At 39.0% G+C, this 15911-nt stretch overlaps 1 protein-coding gene across 8 annotated transcripts in view; it reads right to left on the bottom strand.

Annotated features, from left to right (window-relative positions):
* Positions 1–10818: 10818 nt before the first annotated feature.
* Positions 10819–15911, bottom strand: part of LOC115216530 (ATPase MORC2) — a 161388-nt gene continuing 156295 nt past the window's right edge. For all 8 annotated transcript variants that reach the window (XM_036502786.1, XM_036502764.1, XM_036502766.1 and 5 more), the window contains exon 31: positions 10819–14408. In XM_036502786.1, the coding sequence (XP_036358679.1) occupies positions 14319–14408 (90 nt within the window). In that variant the 3' untranslated portion in view covers positions 10819–14318. The remainder of the gene's footprint in view (positions 14409–15911) is intronic.

A 15911-nucleotide genomic window follows, 5' to 3' on the forward strand; every position in this document is an offset into this window, starting at 1 on the left:
ATGCACAGAAAAGAGATAGAACAGACATCACCAAATCTCTAGAATATGTTGGCATATGCGGACAGGAGGACTGAAGTAAATTTCCCAGATTTTATCAAACACCAGTAGGAAAACATTTTGTCTCTTCTTCGATGTGTTACTTCTAAAATAATAATAATAAATCTTTCAAAGAAATAATAGAAACTATTCATCGGTGACGAGGAGAGTGGGAACATGTTGCATGGATAACAATCTGTCCTCTATACCATAGTGCTCAGGCATGAAGTCTATCGAATACCCTATACTGGAGAGACTGATGAAGGCAGCAGAAGAAAGGCGGATTCACAGAAAAGAACACTACAACTCAAACAGCATTGGGATAGCCCACAAGTAATGTTTGTGTGGCAAAGACTGCCATTCGCGCATTGGAATGTTCAGCCACAGGTAACGCTGTTTCTGAAGAGCAGACAACTAGAATCTTTACCTACGATCACTAATGACAGACGGATGCTAGAAAAATAATAATAAATAAAGACCTGGAAATAGAAATATTTAGAATGTAAGGATTGAAAACTGAAACTACCCCCCATTAATAAGAGATACTTTATGAATGGTGAAACGATGCAGAAATTAAAAAGAGAAAGCCTAAGTACATAGATGCAAGTGTAATATACAGAAACCAACAATATTGCACACACTTGATTTACATGTTGCTTAAGAGAACTCTTAATACAATATTTAAAGAAAAAGCAAAGCAAAATATTTCACATCCGCGGAAATACACGATGTGGCATTCGGTTGTGCAGCGACAGCACACCTTTACTAAAGTCATGATGATGATGATGACGATGATGTTGATGGTAGTGGTGACCTTCTATTTATTTTACAATTATTTTACAGAAACGAATCATATTCATATGATCGAAATGGAAACTGGTCAAAAGATTATTTACGAATCCTTAAAGCCAACTCCACCACCAGACGACACCAATTATAATATCAATTACTTTTAAGTTAGACATCAAACAGTATACATATTAGCGTTGGAAAGAGTTCATTTCTGACATAAATGAATGATTGATATTTCTTGTAATCGGTATGACACCTTATAAAGGAAGAATAAATTCGAAGATGAGAGTCAAAACCTCCGTGCAGTATTAAAGACGTAAAATTTAATTTTACGGCTTGTTTGGTGGAAGAAAAGCCAGCGCTTGCAACCTTTTGCAAGAATTTCCGAGTCAGAAACCAAGGTTTATGGATTAAGCTCAGTGAAGTTAGTTGGTTCGAACGCATTTTGACTATTGTCTTTTTAAAAATCGCAACACTAACTGGGAATTTTTCATGGATTGCTTTATAAACGCGTGAGGATGTTTTTATTAATAATCTTTCCTTCGGCGTTTTGAGGATAGAATCTTCAGATTCCTTTCTCTCTGTCTCAATTTTGTTTTTATTTTGATTTATAAAGTCCATCAATTCCACAGTTGCTTTTGTTCACCACAGTGAAATTGATAGATACATTTTGCATACAGTTGGAATATTTTGTTGTTTTTGTAGTCTCGTTTTTTAATGTTTCTGTGTTTCTTGTTGTTGCTGTTGATGATGATGTTGTTGTTGTTGTTGTTGTTGATGATGATGATGATGATGATGATGATGACGACGACGACGACGACGATGATGATGTTGAAGTGGTTGTGAATTTGGCTGCAGTTGTGAATTTGTGTTTGTTTTTGTTGTGTTCTTCAAATAGGGCTACCCTCTTTTGCCTGCCCCCTCTTGCTACAGTGTTCCATGGTTTGGCCTGCACTTCTTTCTCCATGCCAATGCTGTTGTTTTTGGTTTGGGAGCAGGGCGTTCAGAAGAAGGAGTAAATTCCTTCGTTGTCTTGGTTTATGTGTGAGTGTTGGAGTACTGAGCACTTTCTCTTGATTTTGTGCTTGTATGTTTGTAGTGTTGGCAGCAGTGGGTATTTTTTCTTTGTTTGAGGGCAGAAAGCCTTTAAATGAGTCACAGAGCCACATACGTAACACCTTGGCTTTCTACCCCCAACTATCACTGACAAATGGGTGCCATCCGGGAGGTCTATCAGGTCGGGTATTTCGTCAATATACATTTGGTTAGACTGTATGGTCAATTGCATACTTATACCTGACCAGTTTTGTTGAGGTATTTTCTTTACCTCCAGGATAGCCACTTCTTCCTCTATACTCATCAAGGCGGCTACCACCAAACAGGTATTGGATATTTCTGGTGGCACGTTTACCACCCTATATAGCAAGGTATTGGCCGCAATAGCTGGGGATTAGGAAGAATTCGTCATTCCTCAATGTCGTCGCAGAGTGAAACCTGGCTTCTTCCTCAGTCCCAAATCTCACTTCAATCGCACCACACTTCTTTCTTCGAGTGATGTGGGTCTTGTTTTCCCACGTGCACACAAGACATTTTTGAACTTGAGCCCCAATAACATTTTCTACTCGGTGTGATTTTACTCCGATGCAGCGGTATGTAACCGTGTATCTCAAAATGTTTTCCATACCCTCAGGTGGAGGGTTGAGGGCTACTCTTTCCCATTTCTTTTTACAGTTTGTCTGGCGAGTTTTAAATCTTCTTTAACTATGGGAAAATCTAGATTTCTTGCAGCACTTGCAAAAGAAATCCACTTTTCGGCATCTTTCCTTCGTTCCGGCTCACCATTCAATCCGAATAGTCGACCGAAGCGCTACTGAAAAGCCTTACATACCTGCTTGTTGTCGAGTAACATATGTGCATTATGGAGCACCAAAGACCGAATTGAGGTTTTGTTCCAACATTGCATCTCTGCTAATCGGCCCCATCGGATGGTTTTCGTTCCCGCGTGTCTTAGAGCATGCGACTTAGCTTTGACATTGCAGCCTTTGTGCTTCACGTTGAAGAATTGTTAAAGAATTAGTCGAACGTCAATCTCGCCGCGAATACGTCGGTTGCAATGGCTTTCCTCTGCGCCTCTTCTAAGTTTTTAAGTGCCTCTCTGTTCTCCTTTTCTCTATCATTACAACCTTCTTAAGTCTTATCTATTCTACTCAAATCGCCCTTTTCAAGGTAAATCACCATTTGTTAATGACGATTTCCCCCGTCAACATCCCCTTGAATAATTTGAAAATTCAGTCTCCCTAAGCTTGGCGCACCATGTCTACATTGTTGCATTCGGGAAATCCAGTCGGTAACTGTCAGCCAGCAGGAAACGTCTGAGCAGGTTTGAGAAACTTTTGCATCTCCTCTCCGATCAGCTAGCTTCACTCAATCCGGACGTGTATCCAAGAAAGTGCCCTAATTACCCACTAACACTAAATAGCTGGGCGTTCCTAGGAAAACCTCCAGAGGCCCGAAGAAATCTGGTCGTCTGCCCCCGTCGAGGTGTAGACAACTACCACCCTGAAGACATCACTTCACTACCGTTCGCATCTTGGATTACCAACTTACTGTCCGGGTCCAAGATCGACCGTATCTCGAGGTTCAAGACTTTCCGACACAGCACTGCTTTCCACCAAGTAAGGGATACGAAAATCTAAGTCACCAAAAATGGGTGCTAAAGTAGGTGTGTCGGAAATCCTGGCATCGCCGATAGCTATCACGAGAACATCAATAACAACAAGAGTAATGACAGTGGTAGCACTAGTAAGGGCAACGTTTTTAACAACACATGTAACTGCGGCAGCAGCACAACAGCGACAGTAGCAAACTGAGGTCATTGAGCAAATGGACCTATTCCCAGGGTAACTCAGGTTACGTGCATTTATACACCTCACTTTTCAGAACTACCATGTTAGTAGAAAAGAGAAAAAGAAACTGGGTGTTTTCCCATTGGGGATCCCGACCGGATGACTTGGCCTCCATGAAATTTTGGGGTGCCTTTGGGAAGTTCTTTAGAAACCTACTGTTGGTCCCCTTATGCCAGAGTTTACCACATCATTGGAGAAATTATCCCTGCATTATTTTGTCTATCTTCAAGCCCAACTCTATTTTCAAATTTTGTGGCACCTTGGAAGTACTGCTCCTGAAAACCTCCCCTTCTGCTCTACTGTTTTGCTTTCATGCGATAAAAGATATCAATTTTTGATATGTTCCTTATAAACACAATGCTTCGGTTGGGTGTGTTTTGTTGATATCATGTTTATGTCCCCGCTGGTGCTGTTCCTATGAGTCTTTTCTTTTTGTTGTGGGTGGTGGAGTTGTCGTGGATTTGTCTATATATATATATATATATATATATATATATATAGTTGGAATTTACAAAAAAACAAAAGACGAAGACAGGTGTGTAAACAACAAACAGCTGTATTAGTGTTTAATGCTCGGGAAGGTGAGAAAGTCTTTTACGTTTCGAGCCTACGCTCTTTAACTGAAAGGAACAAGAGAAAATGTGTGTGTGTGTGTGTGCGCGCGCGCGCGTGCATTTATGTATTTCTTGGTTGTCCTTCCTCCTCACAAAAGAGATCTCCGTGTCGGAAAGATCTGATGTGAGTGTGGGATGAGGTATATTTTCGTGTGTGTATCCATTTGTGCTTAAGTTTCAAAGAGAGGCGAGATAGAGAAAATAAGAGAGAGGAAATAGACTTGAAATTTTCCTGGGTGGTGAGTTTGGATTCTGCTATTGTTAGTATCATTGTTGTTGTTGCCGGTCTTGCTGTCGTGGCTGGTGTTGTTATCACAGCTACAGCTGCACTTCTTTGTGATGTTGCTGCTGTTATTTCCACTGTTGTGTTCGCCACTACTACTAATGTTGCTGTTATGGGGGCTCTGGTGTCCACATTAATAGAAGCTTCCTCTCTCATTTTTTTTTAGGACAGAAAACTCTTAAGTGACCTTCGGCACCACACAAATTGGCCTTCTGCTCTCGACTGCAACACACAGCTTCAGTCCACTATGGGACCCTTTCCACATCCTTCAGTTTGATCTGGATATCTCAAATGTGATCTGAAACCAAAACTCCCTCTCTGTTCATTTTACGTCGAGGAAGCCGTCTTCCTTCTAAGATAACACAGGCCAACAGCCACCAATCCAACCCAGTATTTTAGGAGATAGGTCCTTCTCCCTAATTATGTTGGATAGAGGGTGGGCTCCTTGTCGAGTATGGAAAGTAAGGAGTGTTTCAATACGAGAACTTCGCTCTTAAAAAGCAACTCCAGTTCTCCCGAATTGCCTTACCCTCTTTGCAAGATCTACACTGACCCATATTTCTTTGAGTGCTCTTTCCACTTGGGTGTGTGTTGACGCTTGCCGACAGACGGTGATACACCACCGTCTTCCGAACAGTTGCAGCTAAAATGTCAGCTGGGATAAGTTGGGCTGTGCCAAGTGTGCTTCTTTGTCGTTTACCGACTGCGAGAAGCACTGATTTCTCCACATCCCAGCAAAAAATTACTTCAACATTGTCGTTATTCTTGTTATTGCTGTTGTTGATGATGTTATTGCTACTGTCGCTGTTCTGCTGCTACCGCAGTTACATGTGTTGTTAAAAACGTTGCACTTACTAGTGCTACCGCTGTCATTACTTTTGTTGTAGTTATTGATGTTCTCGTGCACACACTGCTTCTTAAAGCCACACTGAACTTTTAAAGCGTCATGGGGTGTGTAATGTTCTCCAATGAAATTGGTAGTGGTATGCGTTGTTCTTTCTGCTACCTTTATGCTTAATCTGATAGTAGACGTTAATAATGCCGTAATTCCAACAGAGAACATGAAAACAGACTACTGTTTAACTGGTACCTACTTATTTTACTATAGGCACAAGGCCTGAAATTTGGGGGAGGGGGCAGTCGATTACATCGACCCCATTACTCAACTGGTACTTAATTTATCGATCCCAAAAGGATGAATGGCAAAGTCGACCTCGGCGGAATTTGAACTCAGACCGTAGCAGCTGACGAATACCTATTTCTTTACTATCCACAAGGGGCTAAACACAGAGGGGACAAACAAGGACAGACAAACGGATTCAGTCGATTACATCGACCCCAGTGCGCAACTGGTACTTAATTTATCGACCCCGAAAGGATGAAAGGCAAAGTTGACCTCGGCGGACTTTGAACTCAGAACGCAGCGGTGGACGAAATACTGCAAAGCATTTCGCCCGGCGTGCTGACGTTTCTAATAATAATGATAATAATGATAATGATAATAATAATCTTTTCTTTATTTGCCACAAAGGCGCAGTCATATAACAGCACATGGGGTTTACAAGACATTTGGGGTGTAGACAAACAAGTCATGTGAAAACAAGAAACTGGGCAAAGACGTTATACAATATACACACGACACCAGTTAAATTTGGCTATAACAAGGTAAATACATAGATATTGATCAAAGATTACAGAAAAACACAAAATAATTAAAGATATGATTTAAATTTTAGTCTTCCTACAATGGGTCAGAGCATTCGACAACTCACATCGTCTTAACCCACACTATCCACTTCGTCCTGATAACAAAAACTCTTTAATCCCGAAAGAGCCTGTGAACAGTTCGGATGTTGGAGCAGGAAATCAAAGGACCAAGTCAAAAAAAAAAAAAGAACATTCTTAATCTTACAGACAGCTTGTTTCTGGTATGCTCTAGAATATGGGATCCCATCTCTTCGCATATCTATGCATTGTCTGTGCCACATTGTTCAAGTAAATCATATCTTCCGTTTGTTGTTCGCTTTCAATATAAAGCACTGTGAAAACCAAGATGCTCTCTTCGGAACACACCTTGAACTTTTTCTCCACCTTCCTCTGAGGTTTATTTTATTTTTTTGGTGAGGGGATCATATTCTTTCTTTCCTTTTTTGCACCTTTAACGCTAACCCTAGTAGTTTTCCCTTCTTGCTCTTCCTCCTATTTATTGCTAAATTTACAAGACAATAGGATAGTGCTACATGGAGAGTGAAGGCCTTGCCGTCCTTGGCTTCTAGGACTGAGAGCAAAGCGGTTTTTATGGTTACCCTTGGCTGCAACCGGTGTTGCAAATAGCTGTGTTACTAAGATACCAGCAGATGGTAATCTAGAGACTTGTGTTTGAGGCTCAACATCGCCTTTTCCACTACTCCAGCTCTTCAAGGACTAAAAATAATTTAGTAACTCTTGCTACCACGGCTATAATTGGGCTGTCTTGCCTACGCTGTCGGTTTCGTCATCAACGCCCACGACATGAAAGAATGGTCCTATGGGATCATTAACTTAAAAGCCCATGCTGATTCCTCCCGGCTGCATGTCGTTCGTCATTACGCATTTACCACAGTACTACAAAGATGACAAGAAGTGTTATACTGCATTGTGTACAGAGTGAATAATTCATGTAAAAAGCTCTGATGCTACACCCCATCCTCGGTCTTAAAGGCCAAGCAGACAGTACAATAAACTCTGCCTGTCTTTATGGGCAAGGTGCTAGTCTAGTCCAGATATAAGCCAGAGTATCCCTTATCTGGTCTCTCGTGGGCATAGCAAAACCTCCCCTTCGTAAATCGAAGACAGACCAAGTTTTCTCGTTACTGGTTTCTCAATAAAAATTTTGGACAAGTTTTATTTTGGAGTGTCCATATCCAAAATTTCAATGTTAGAAACAATTCTTGTCCAATCGTAGGTCTGTGCGTAAGTGTCAATGTTATTGCTGACGTTGTTGCCTCTTCCGGATGAATTCCAAAAATGGTTTCGTCGCTCTTGTATCTCGAGTTTCGTGCCTGTAGAGTGTGTCATTAAATGGTATTGCTCCCCCGAAAGCACTATCAGTTCTCGAAGTTATACATCGTCTCTGTGCTGAAACTCATCTGGAGCGGACAAACCTATTGATCCTCTTCGACGCTCGGTGTTTCCTTGACGACGTTGTCTCTCTTTTATTGTTATTTTCCTGTCCAATCTCTTGATGCAAGTCTTTCATCTCGATCTCTTCACACGATGAGGCTGAGGAATCGAAGAGATCTGAGGCAAAGGAGATAACAGATATAAATTGTACGTGTGCATTTCGTTGGGTACTGCAGAGAAAGCTCCTGTTACTGTTGCTGTTGTTGGTAGTGGTCATGTTGCTGTGGTTTTTGTTGTTGTCTGCAGTTATAGCAGCTGCTGGTGATGGTGTTATTACTACTACAATTGCTATTGGTGATGTTTGTATCATCCGCAATCGGAGGATTATTTCTTTTGTCCTTTGTTGTAGTAGAAGGCGCTTAGACGGTTTATAGCGCCAAACATGTGGTTCATAGACCTTTTCTCTTAACCACCACAAACAGCTGAGTCCCGCTTAGCAATCGAAGATGTCTTTGACTCTATCCCACTCTACTTGGATCAAGTGCTTGCCACCTACTCATGACCAGTTTTCAGAATGATTGCTTAATCTTCATGTGCCTAAGTTGTTGCCACCAACCACCATATGCTCACTTCCGGCAGTACACCCACCACTTTCGCTTTCACCACCTGTCAGCTCATACATGAAAGGATTAGGATAAAATCCTTGCTCATCAATGGAGAACTGGAGTGATTCTTCAGTTCACTTTCTAAGAAGAATCTGATCTCCACATCCTGTACTGACTGCCACGCGAAAGAAATTGTTTCCACACTGCCTTCAAGCATCGCACCACCTATATATAAAGCAGCCTATCCACTCATCGACTCTACGTGCTTATGTGCAAGTAGAACACAGTGCATTTGTTGGGCTCCTGCACAACTTCTTGTGCCGACCAGAGCAACTTTGCTTCCAGACAGCAAGCTCACAAAATCGTTACCAAAATGCTTAGCGGCATTTCTTCCAGGTATATGTTCTTTTTGAGATCGATAAAATAAGTACCAGTTGAGCACTGGAGTTGATGTAATCGAATTGGACCCCCAAGCTTCAAACTTTGTGCCTACAAGAGAAAGAGTTATTACTAAGTGAGCCGTTGTTGCCATTGCGAATGTCAATGCCAGAAGTCGCAGTGAAAGCCAGGTTGATGGCAAAGATTGGTGCAGCAATATTCAGTCGAGTTGATGTTAAATGGTGTCGGCAGTGGCAGTGTTATTTTTCTTTATCCTTTATACTATTGTTGCCACCATCACCATTGCTACTGCAAGAGGTGTTCTCACTTCCACCCATCACAGTTATGGTGGTGGGGTATTAGGACTGGTGACTGTGAAAGCGGGAAGGTGTTGTCTTCGTCTTCATTTGTAAAAGCAAAGTCTGTCCCTACGGCTTAAATCACCTTTTCCTTCCCCTAGTTGGTATCAAGAAAATTGCCACCGCATTTATTATATTCAAATACTTTTTTTTTTTTCAAAGAAACATTTTCTTCGAAATAGAGCTCCGCGAGGCTGGAAATAAAATTAATCAGTCTTTTATGGTTGGGGTCAATTCTGCAACAAAATATGACTCAAAAATCTAAAATAATAAATCTCTAAAACAGGTAAATAAGAAATATTCAAAAAGACCAATGTATAAACACATGTAAAACAAATAGCAATAATAATAATGGTTTCAAATTTTGCCACAAGGCAGCAATTGGGGGGGGGGGTGAGTTGATTTCATTGACCTCAGTGTATTTATTTTATCGACTCCGGAAGGATGAAAGGCCAAGTTGACCTCGGCGGAATTTGAACTCAGAAAGTAGCGATAGGCGAAATACTGCTAAGTATTTCGTCCGTCGTGCTAACGATTCTGCCAACTCGCCGTCTTAATAATAATCTTTTCTACTGGAGGCACAAGGCCTCAAATTTGTGGGGCGGGGGCTAGTCGATTATATCGACCCCAGTGTTTCACTGGTACATAACTTATAGCAGGTGTTCGACATAAACCCACAGGTCAGCAATGCTCGGGCACTGAACGGGTGTATGCAGGACGTAAAGAGCTGTAAGAAGTAGTGCAAAGCATTTTGTCTCGTGTCCAATAATAATAATGATAATGATAATAATAATAATAATAATAATAATCCTTTCTACTGGAAGCACAAGGACACAAATTTGGGGGAAGGGATTAGGTCGATAATAATCTACGCCTGGGCGTAACTGGTACTAATCTTATCGACCCCGAAAGGATGAAGAGCAAAGTCGACCTCGGCGGAAATGATAATAATTATAATAATCTTTTCTAATATAGACACAAGGTCTGAAATTTTATAGGAAGAGGGCTAGTCGATTACATCAACCCCAGAACTCAACTGGTACTTATTTTTATTGACTCCAAAAATTGAAAGGCAAAGTCGACCAAGTGGAATTTGAACTCAATGTAAAGACGACGAAATACTGTTCAGCATTTTGTCAGGCATGCTAATGATTCAGCCACTTCACCATGATAATAATAATAATAATAATAATAAAATAATAATAATAATAAAATAATAATAATTCCTACTATAGGCACAAAGCCTAAAATTTGGGTGGAGGGGTTAGGCGATTAGATCGAACCCAGTACGCAACTGGTACTTAATTTATCGACCCCGTAAAAATGAAAAGTCAAGTCGACCTCGCCGGAATTTGAACTCAGAACGTAGCGGCAGACAAAACACCTGTTTCTTTACTACCCACAAGGGGCTAAACATAGAGAGGACAAACAAGGACAAATAAACAGAGTAAGTCGATTATATCAACCGCAGTGCGTAACTGGTACTTATTTAATCTACCCCGAAAGGATGAAAGGCAAAGTCGACCTCGACGGAATTTGAACTCAGAACGTAGCGGCAGACGAAATACCGATCAGCATTTCGCCCGGCGTGCTAACGATTCTGCCAGCTCGCCACTTTATTATTAACAATAATAATAGTAATGGTGGTGGAGTTCTTTGATTTGTAATTTTCAATAGGAAAGGAGAAAGAATGACAACAAGCTTTTAAGTTATACATATATAAGCATTAAAAAAAAAAAAAGATTTGTTCAGGACAATTTTATTCAATTCTTCAGCAGTTGTCACATATGCCTATATACAGTGGGAGAGGGAAGTATGAGAGAGGAAGAGAGCGTGTGAGTGTATCGATTTCAACCGATTAACCACAGACAACTTCTATTGTAATAAGAAATAGTTGATTAATTGTTACCATAATTTTATTATCCATGTTCCTTATTAAGTTGGAAGTTACCAGAAAAGATACACTAAAACTGCTCGTTGAATATTTGAATCATTGCAATCGCATAACTCAGTGTATGTGGTTTTTCATATATACAATTCTTTTATGTGACATCCTGACATTTAGTAACAATGGCACGTAGAACATAGAAGGTACGTAAACATATATTAGTATGCAAAAGGATGTTTATGTCTCTCACACACATGCCGATTAACAGGTAGTCAGCTCGAACTTCATGAGCAACAAAACTATCTGTAACATTCATAGTTTCTCAAAGGTATGTGCAAAATAAGCGCAATAGTTATGGCTGAGTGACAGATCCAATTCAATGCTTTCCACATAAGACACCACACTTAGCTTTATAAGTGCAGGTGTGGATGTGCGGTTAAGATGCTTGCTTCCCAGCCATGTAATTGCTGGGGTTCAGTTCCACTGCATGGCACCTTCGACAAGTGTCATCCACTATAGCCCCAAATCAACCAAAGCCTTGTAAGTGGGTTCGGTAGACAGAAACTGAAAGAAGCTTGAGATATGCATTATGTAAGTGGGAGGATACTCGTCTTTACATCACACAATCATTGTACATGGCCATCACCATCGTACATGTTGTTTCACTTCCAGTCTTCCATGGAAAACATGTCTTGCCATAGGGAAATATTACTTTATTTGAAAACAGGTATGGGTTGGTGACAGGAAGGGCATCTACCTGTAGAAAACCTGGCTCAACAAATTCCATCTGATCTATGCAAGCATGGAAAAATGAATATTAAAAACAAAACAAACAATATATTTGAACTGCTTTCAGCCAATAGGCTTTGCCCATGCTGGGTCACCATTCAAGGGTATAATTGATTACAACTCCAGTTCTTAACCTTTTCTTATTTCTATCAACCTCAAAAAGTTGACTGAGAAACACAACCTGGACAAGAGTTTGAACTTAATACACAAGTGAAAACAATGTATTTTGCTCAATGCTGTACCAATTCTGCTGCTCACTGCCCTACAAAGGCATACACAAAAGATCGTTTATAAATTCCAGTTATACAACCAGATACCAATGTTTTGTCACAGAAAGGGAACAGCTATATCTTCTTAGGTTCTAAATGTCAACATTAGTTTCTCAAGGGTGGTGATAAATAGCAAGGTTTCATGACTTTTATATCCTTTTAGGTTACAATCTGTGCTCATTCCTTCAAATGAAGCATCATTTTGCTAAGATAGTTTCAAAAGACAAAATATCATTGACAGGTTAAACAAGTATTAAAGAGTTAAATCAAATGGATATACAAATTTTGTATTTATATCAGCTGAACAGCTTAAACATGTCAGCATCTGCCAGACATCCTAAGCAATCTGGATGGTTTAGGGTAAGCATAGGCAACCTTTTTTATGAGAAGTGGGCCGCATGTGACATGGTTCTTCATCAAACAGGGTTGCATGACTAAAAACATTGAAGGTAATTTTTCCCTAGGTGTGCCATTCACAAAGACCTATGAGTCGCAGGCAGCCTATGACTGGTTTAGAATCTATTAGACAGCCTACTTGATGTCCAAAGTGTTTTAAGGTCTGATGGATAATGTAAAGTGTTAACCAGTCTAATGAATCTGATGGATAGCAAAAGAAATATATATATATATCTTCAACCAGATTGTTTCATTTATGTTTGATTAATTTGAATAGCTTAAAAAATTGACACAGCTTAATGGAAACCATAACATATTGCAATCTATCAAGCAACTTAAATTTACATTAAAGAAGAAAGATAGATTCAGGCATGGCTGTCAAATGTAGTGCTTATTTATTCACACTGTTTTGTGTGAATGACATTGAAGAGTAGGTGTGAGAGGCTGAATCTGGCCAGTTTGAACATTAAAAAAACTGTAGATCATTTTGGCTGAATATGACCTGTTTAAATGCTAGAGGGTTAAAGAGTAAAGATATGGCAGAGTAAGAAGCTAACCATGTTTATAGTCTGCTGAACAACCTAAGCACGTCATGGTCTGCTTAACATTTGCAATATGTTGTAATCATAACATTTGCGATATGTTGTAATCATAACTGAAACAAATTGTTTTTTTTTTAAGAACTCAAAATAACCAAATAAAGCAAAATCAAAATATTTAAAAGTAATTCATTTCTACTTAAAAAAAAAAAGAGAACATATTACTTCTAACATTGATCTGTTCTTTCATTTTTGTTTTATTTTGTTTTAAGCTTTTTTTTTCTTCTTGTTTTGTGGAAAAATAAATGGAACAATTGAAATGAACATGAAAGAAAGAAAATATAACTCCATGTATTTTCTTCTTTTTCAACATTTGTTCAAAGAAAGAGTATAACTGTTTACAATAATAATGTGTGCATGCATGCGTGTGTGTGTGTGTGTGTGTGTGTGTGTGTGGAGAAGTTGATGAGGAGCCTAGTGATGTGAATTAAATTTGGTGGATGAGGCATCTCCCTCTGATGGGTAGAGGACATGAGATATTTATCTGAAGTATTTGGTATAGCCTTTTATTTATTATTTTTGTCTGTACAGAAATGAAAATTTGATGCAATGAACTAAATCCAATATACAACAACAGACAAACTAAAATGGAGATTGGTTTGGTGTATGAGTCAGTCAGTGAACTAAAGCAGGATGGTGGCGGTGGTGGTGGTGGTGGTGGTGGTGGTGGTGGAGATATTCAGTTGTGAATCAGTCAAGTGTAACCAAAACACAATGGATATGTGTGTATGTGTATGATTGTGAGACAGTCAATTCATCAAAATATGATGGGTAAAAGGTTGTGAGTTAACTGAATGGTTGATGGAGTAAAAGACATGTTACAGGTATGGTTGTGAGACAGGTTGTAGATCAAAATATGATGGATGTATGGTTGTGTGTCAGTCACAGTATTATATAATGTGGTTGTGAACCAGCAACCCATAACATGTTGGATGTGATGTGATTGTAAATCAGTAGACCATAATATGAATGGGTGTGTGGGTGATCCCAAGTCAGTAGGCCATAATATGGATGAGTGGATGGTTCTGAGTCAGTAGATGATAACATGATAGATGTGTAGTTGTGAGGCAATAGAGTGTGGCAGATATGTAGCTGTGAGTCAATAGAACTTGACAGGCGTGTGGTTGTAGATCAGTCAACCATAACACAATAGATATGTGTGGCTGTGAGTCAGTAGTCCATAACATGATAGATGTGTGGTGGTAAATCAGTCAGAAAACTGAAATATACTTCATGTCACAACATTGCAACAAATGAGGCAAAGTCATTGTTTTGAAATGGGGGAGTGGATGTGTGAGGCTTTTAAAAACCTCTCTGTATGGTTTGGTTAACATATTCTTCTAACATTGTATCAACTTGATCACTATCTGTGTTGACATCAATCTCAATGTTCTGAAAAAGAAAAGAAAAAAGTTTTAATTAGATGATATGGTTTTGAATTTTTTATAAAATGGTATTTATTTTACTGGTCCTCACATGTATGAAAGTAAGTCACAGCAGAATATGAAATTTGTGGCTTATTAATAGAGTAAGTGAATGGAGTACAAATAAATTAACTTCATTTTGGAAAGTGAAATTATCAAATGAACAAAAGCATACCTTATGCAATACAATGCTGACCATTAAATAATAAATAACAATTTCGAATTTTGGCACAAAGCCAGCAATTTCAGGGGAGGGATTAAATCAATTACATCAACCCCAGTACTAAGCAGGTACTTATTTTATCAACCCCAGTGGAATTTGAACACAGAACACAAAGACGGTTGAAATCTGTGAAACTTTTCACCAAGTGTGATATCTAAGACCAAGTAAAATAGCTAAGACAAGAATATATAATGAATCCTTCAGACACAATGTTATAATAAGGACAACATTCTCCAATGTCTCTTTGAGAAACAGGATATCACTGACTGCATTATCTATTTTTCCTTTCTTTTTTTTAAGAAGATATGAATTACATGCTATTCCTAGCAGATTGAACAACTACATAAAGGCTCCCTCACTAGTTCGTGGGAAAATACTGTAGAGTAGAAGTGTCCAAATTATACCATCATGTTAAATTAACAACTATTATTATTACCATTATTATTATTATTATTATTATTATTAAGGCAGCAAGCTGGCAGAATCATTAGCATGCCAGGCAAAATGCTTTGCAGCATTTCGTCTGCCACTACGTTCTGAGTTCAAATTCTGCCATAGTCAACTTTGCCTTTCATCCTTTTGGGGTAGATAAATTAAGTACCAGTGAAAATACCAGGGTCAATGTAATCGACTAGTCCCCTCCACACAAATTTGAGACCTTGTAACCTCCAACAGAAAGGATTATTATTATTATTATTACTACTACTTTTATTATTTTTTCAGTTCAAATTCCACTGAGGTCAACTTTAAGGCAGTAAGCTGGCAGAATCATTAGTGCATCAGGCAAAATGCTTAGTGATATTTCATTCAGCACTTTGCATTCTGAGTTCAAGTACCACTGCAATCAACTTTGCTTTTCTTTTTGTGGTCAAAATAAAGTACCAGTCAAGTACTGGGGTTGATGTAATTGACTTACCCTTCCTCCTAAATCTACTGGACTTGTGCCAAAATTTGAAACCATTTGAAGCAGTGAACTGGCAGAATCATTACTAAGCCAGGCAAAATGTTTAGCCACATTTCTTCTGGGTTTTGTGTTGAGTTCAAATGCTGCCAGGGTCAAATTTTGTATTTTGTTTTTAAAGTCAATAAAGTAAGTACCATTTGAGGACTGAGGTTGATATAACCAACTTTCCTTTTCCCTCAATATAGCTAACCTTGTGCTAAAATATTAGTAAGAATTATAATTATGATAACAAAAATGATGCTGATGATTTCACACAATTTTCTATTAAATATTCATCCAATAAT

Source organism: Octopus sinensis, linkage group LG1, assembly GCF_006345805.1.
Source record: "Octopus sinensis linkage group LG1, ASM634580v1, whole genome shotgun sequence".
NCBI classification, from domain to species: domain Eukaryota; kingdom Metazoa; phylum Mollusca; class Cephalopoda; order Octopoda; family Octopodidae; genus Octopus; species Octopus sinensis.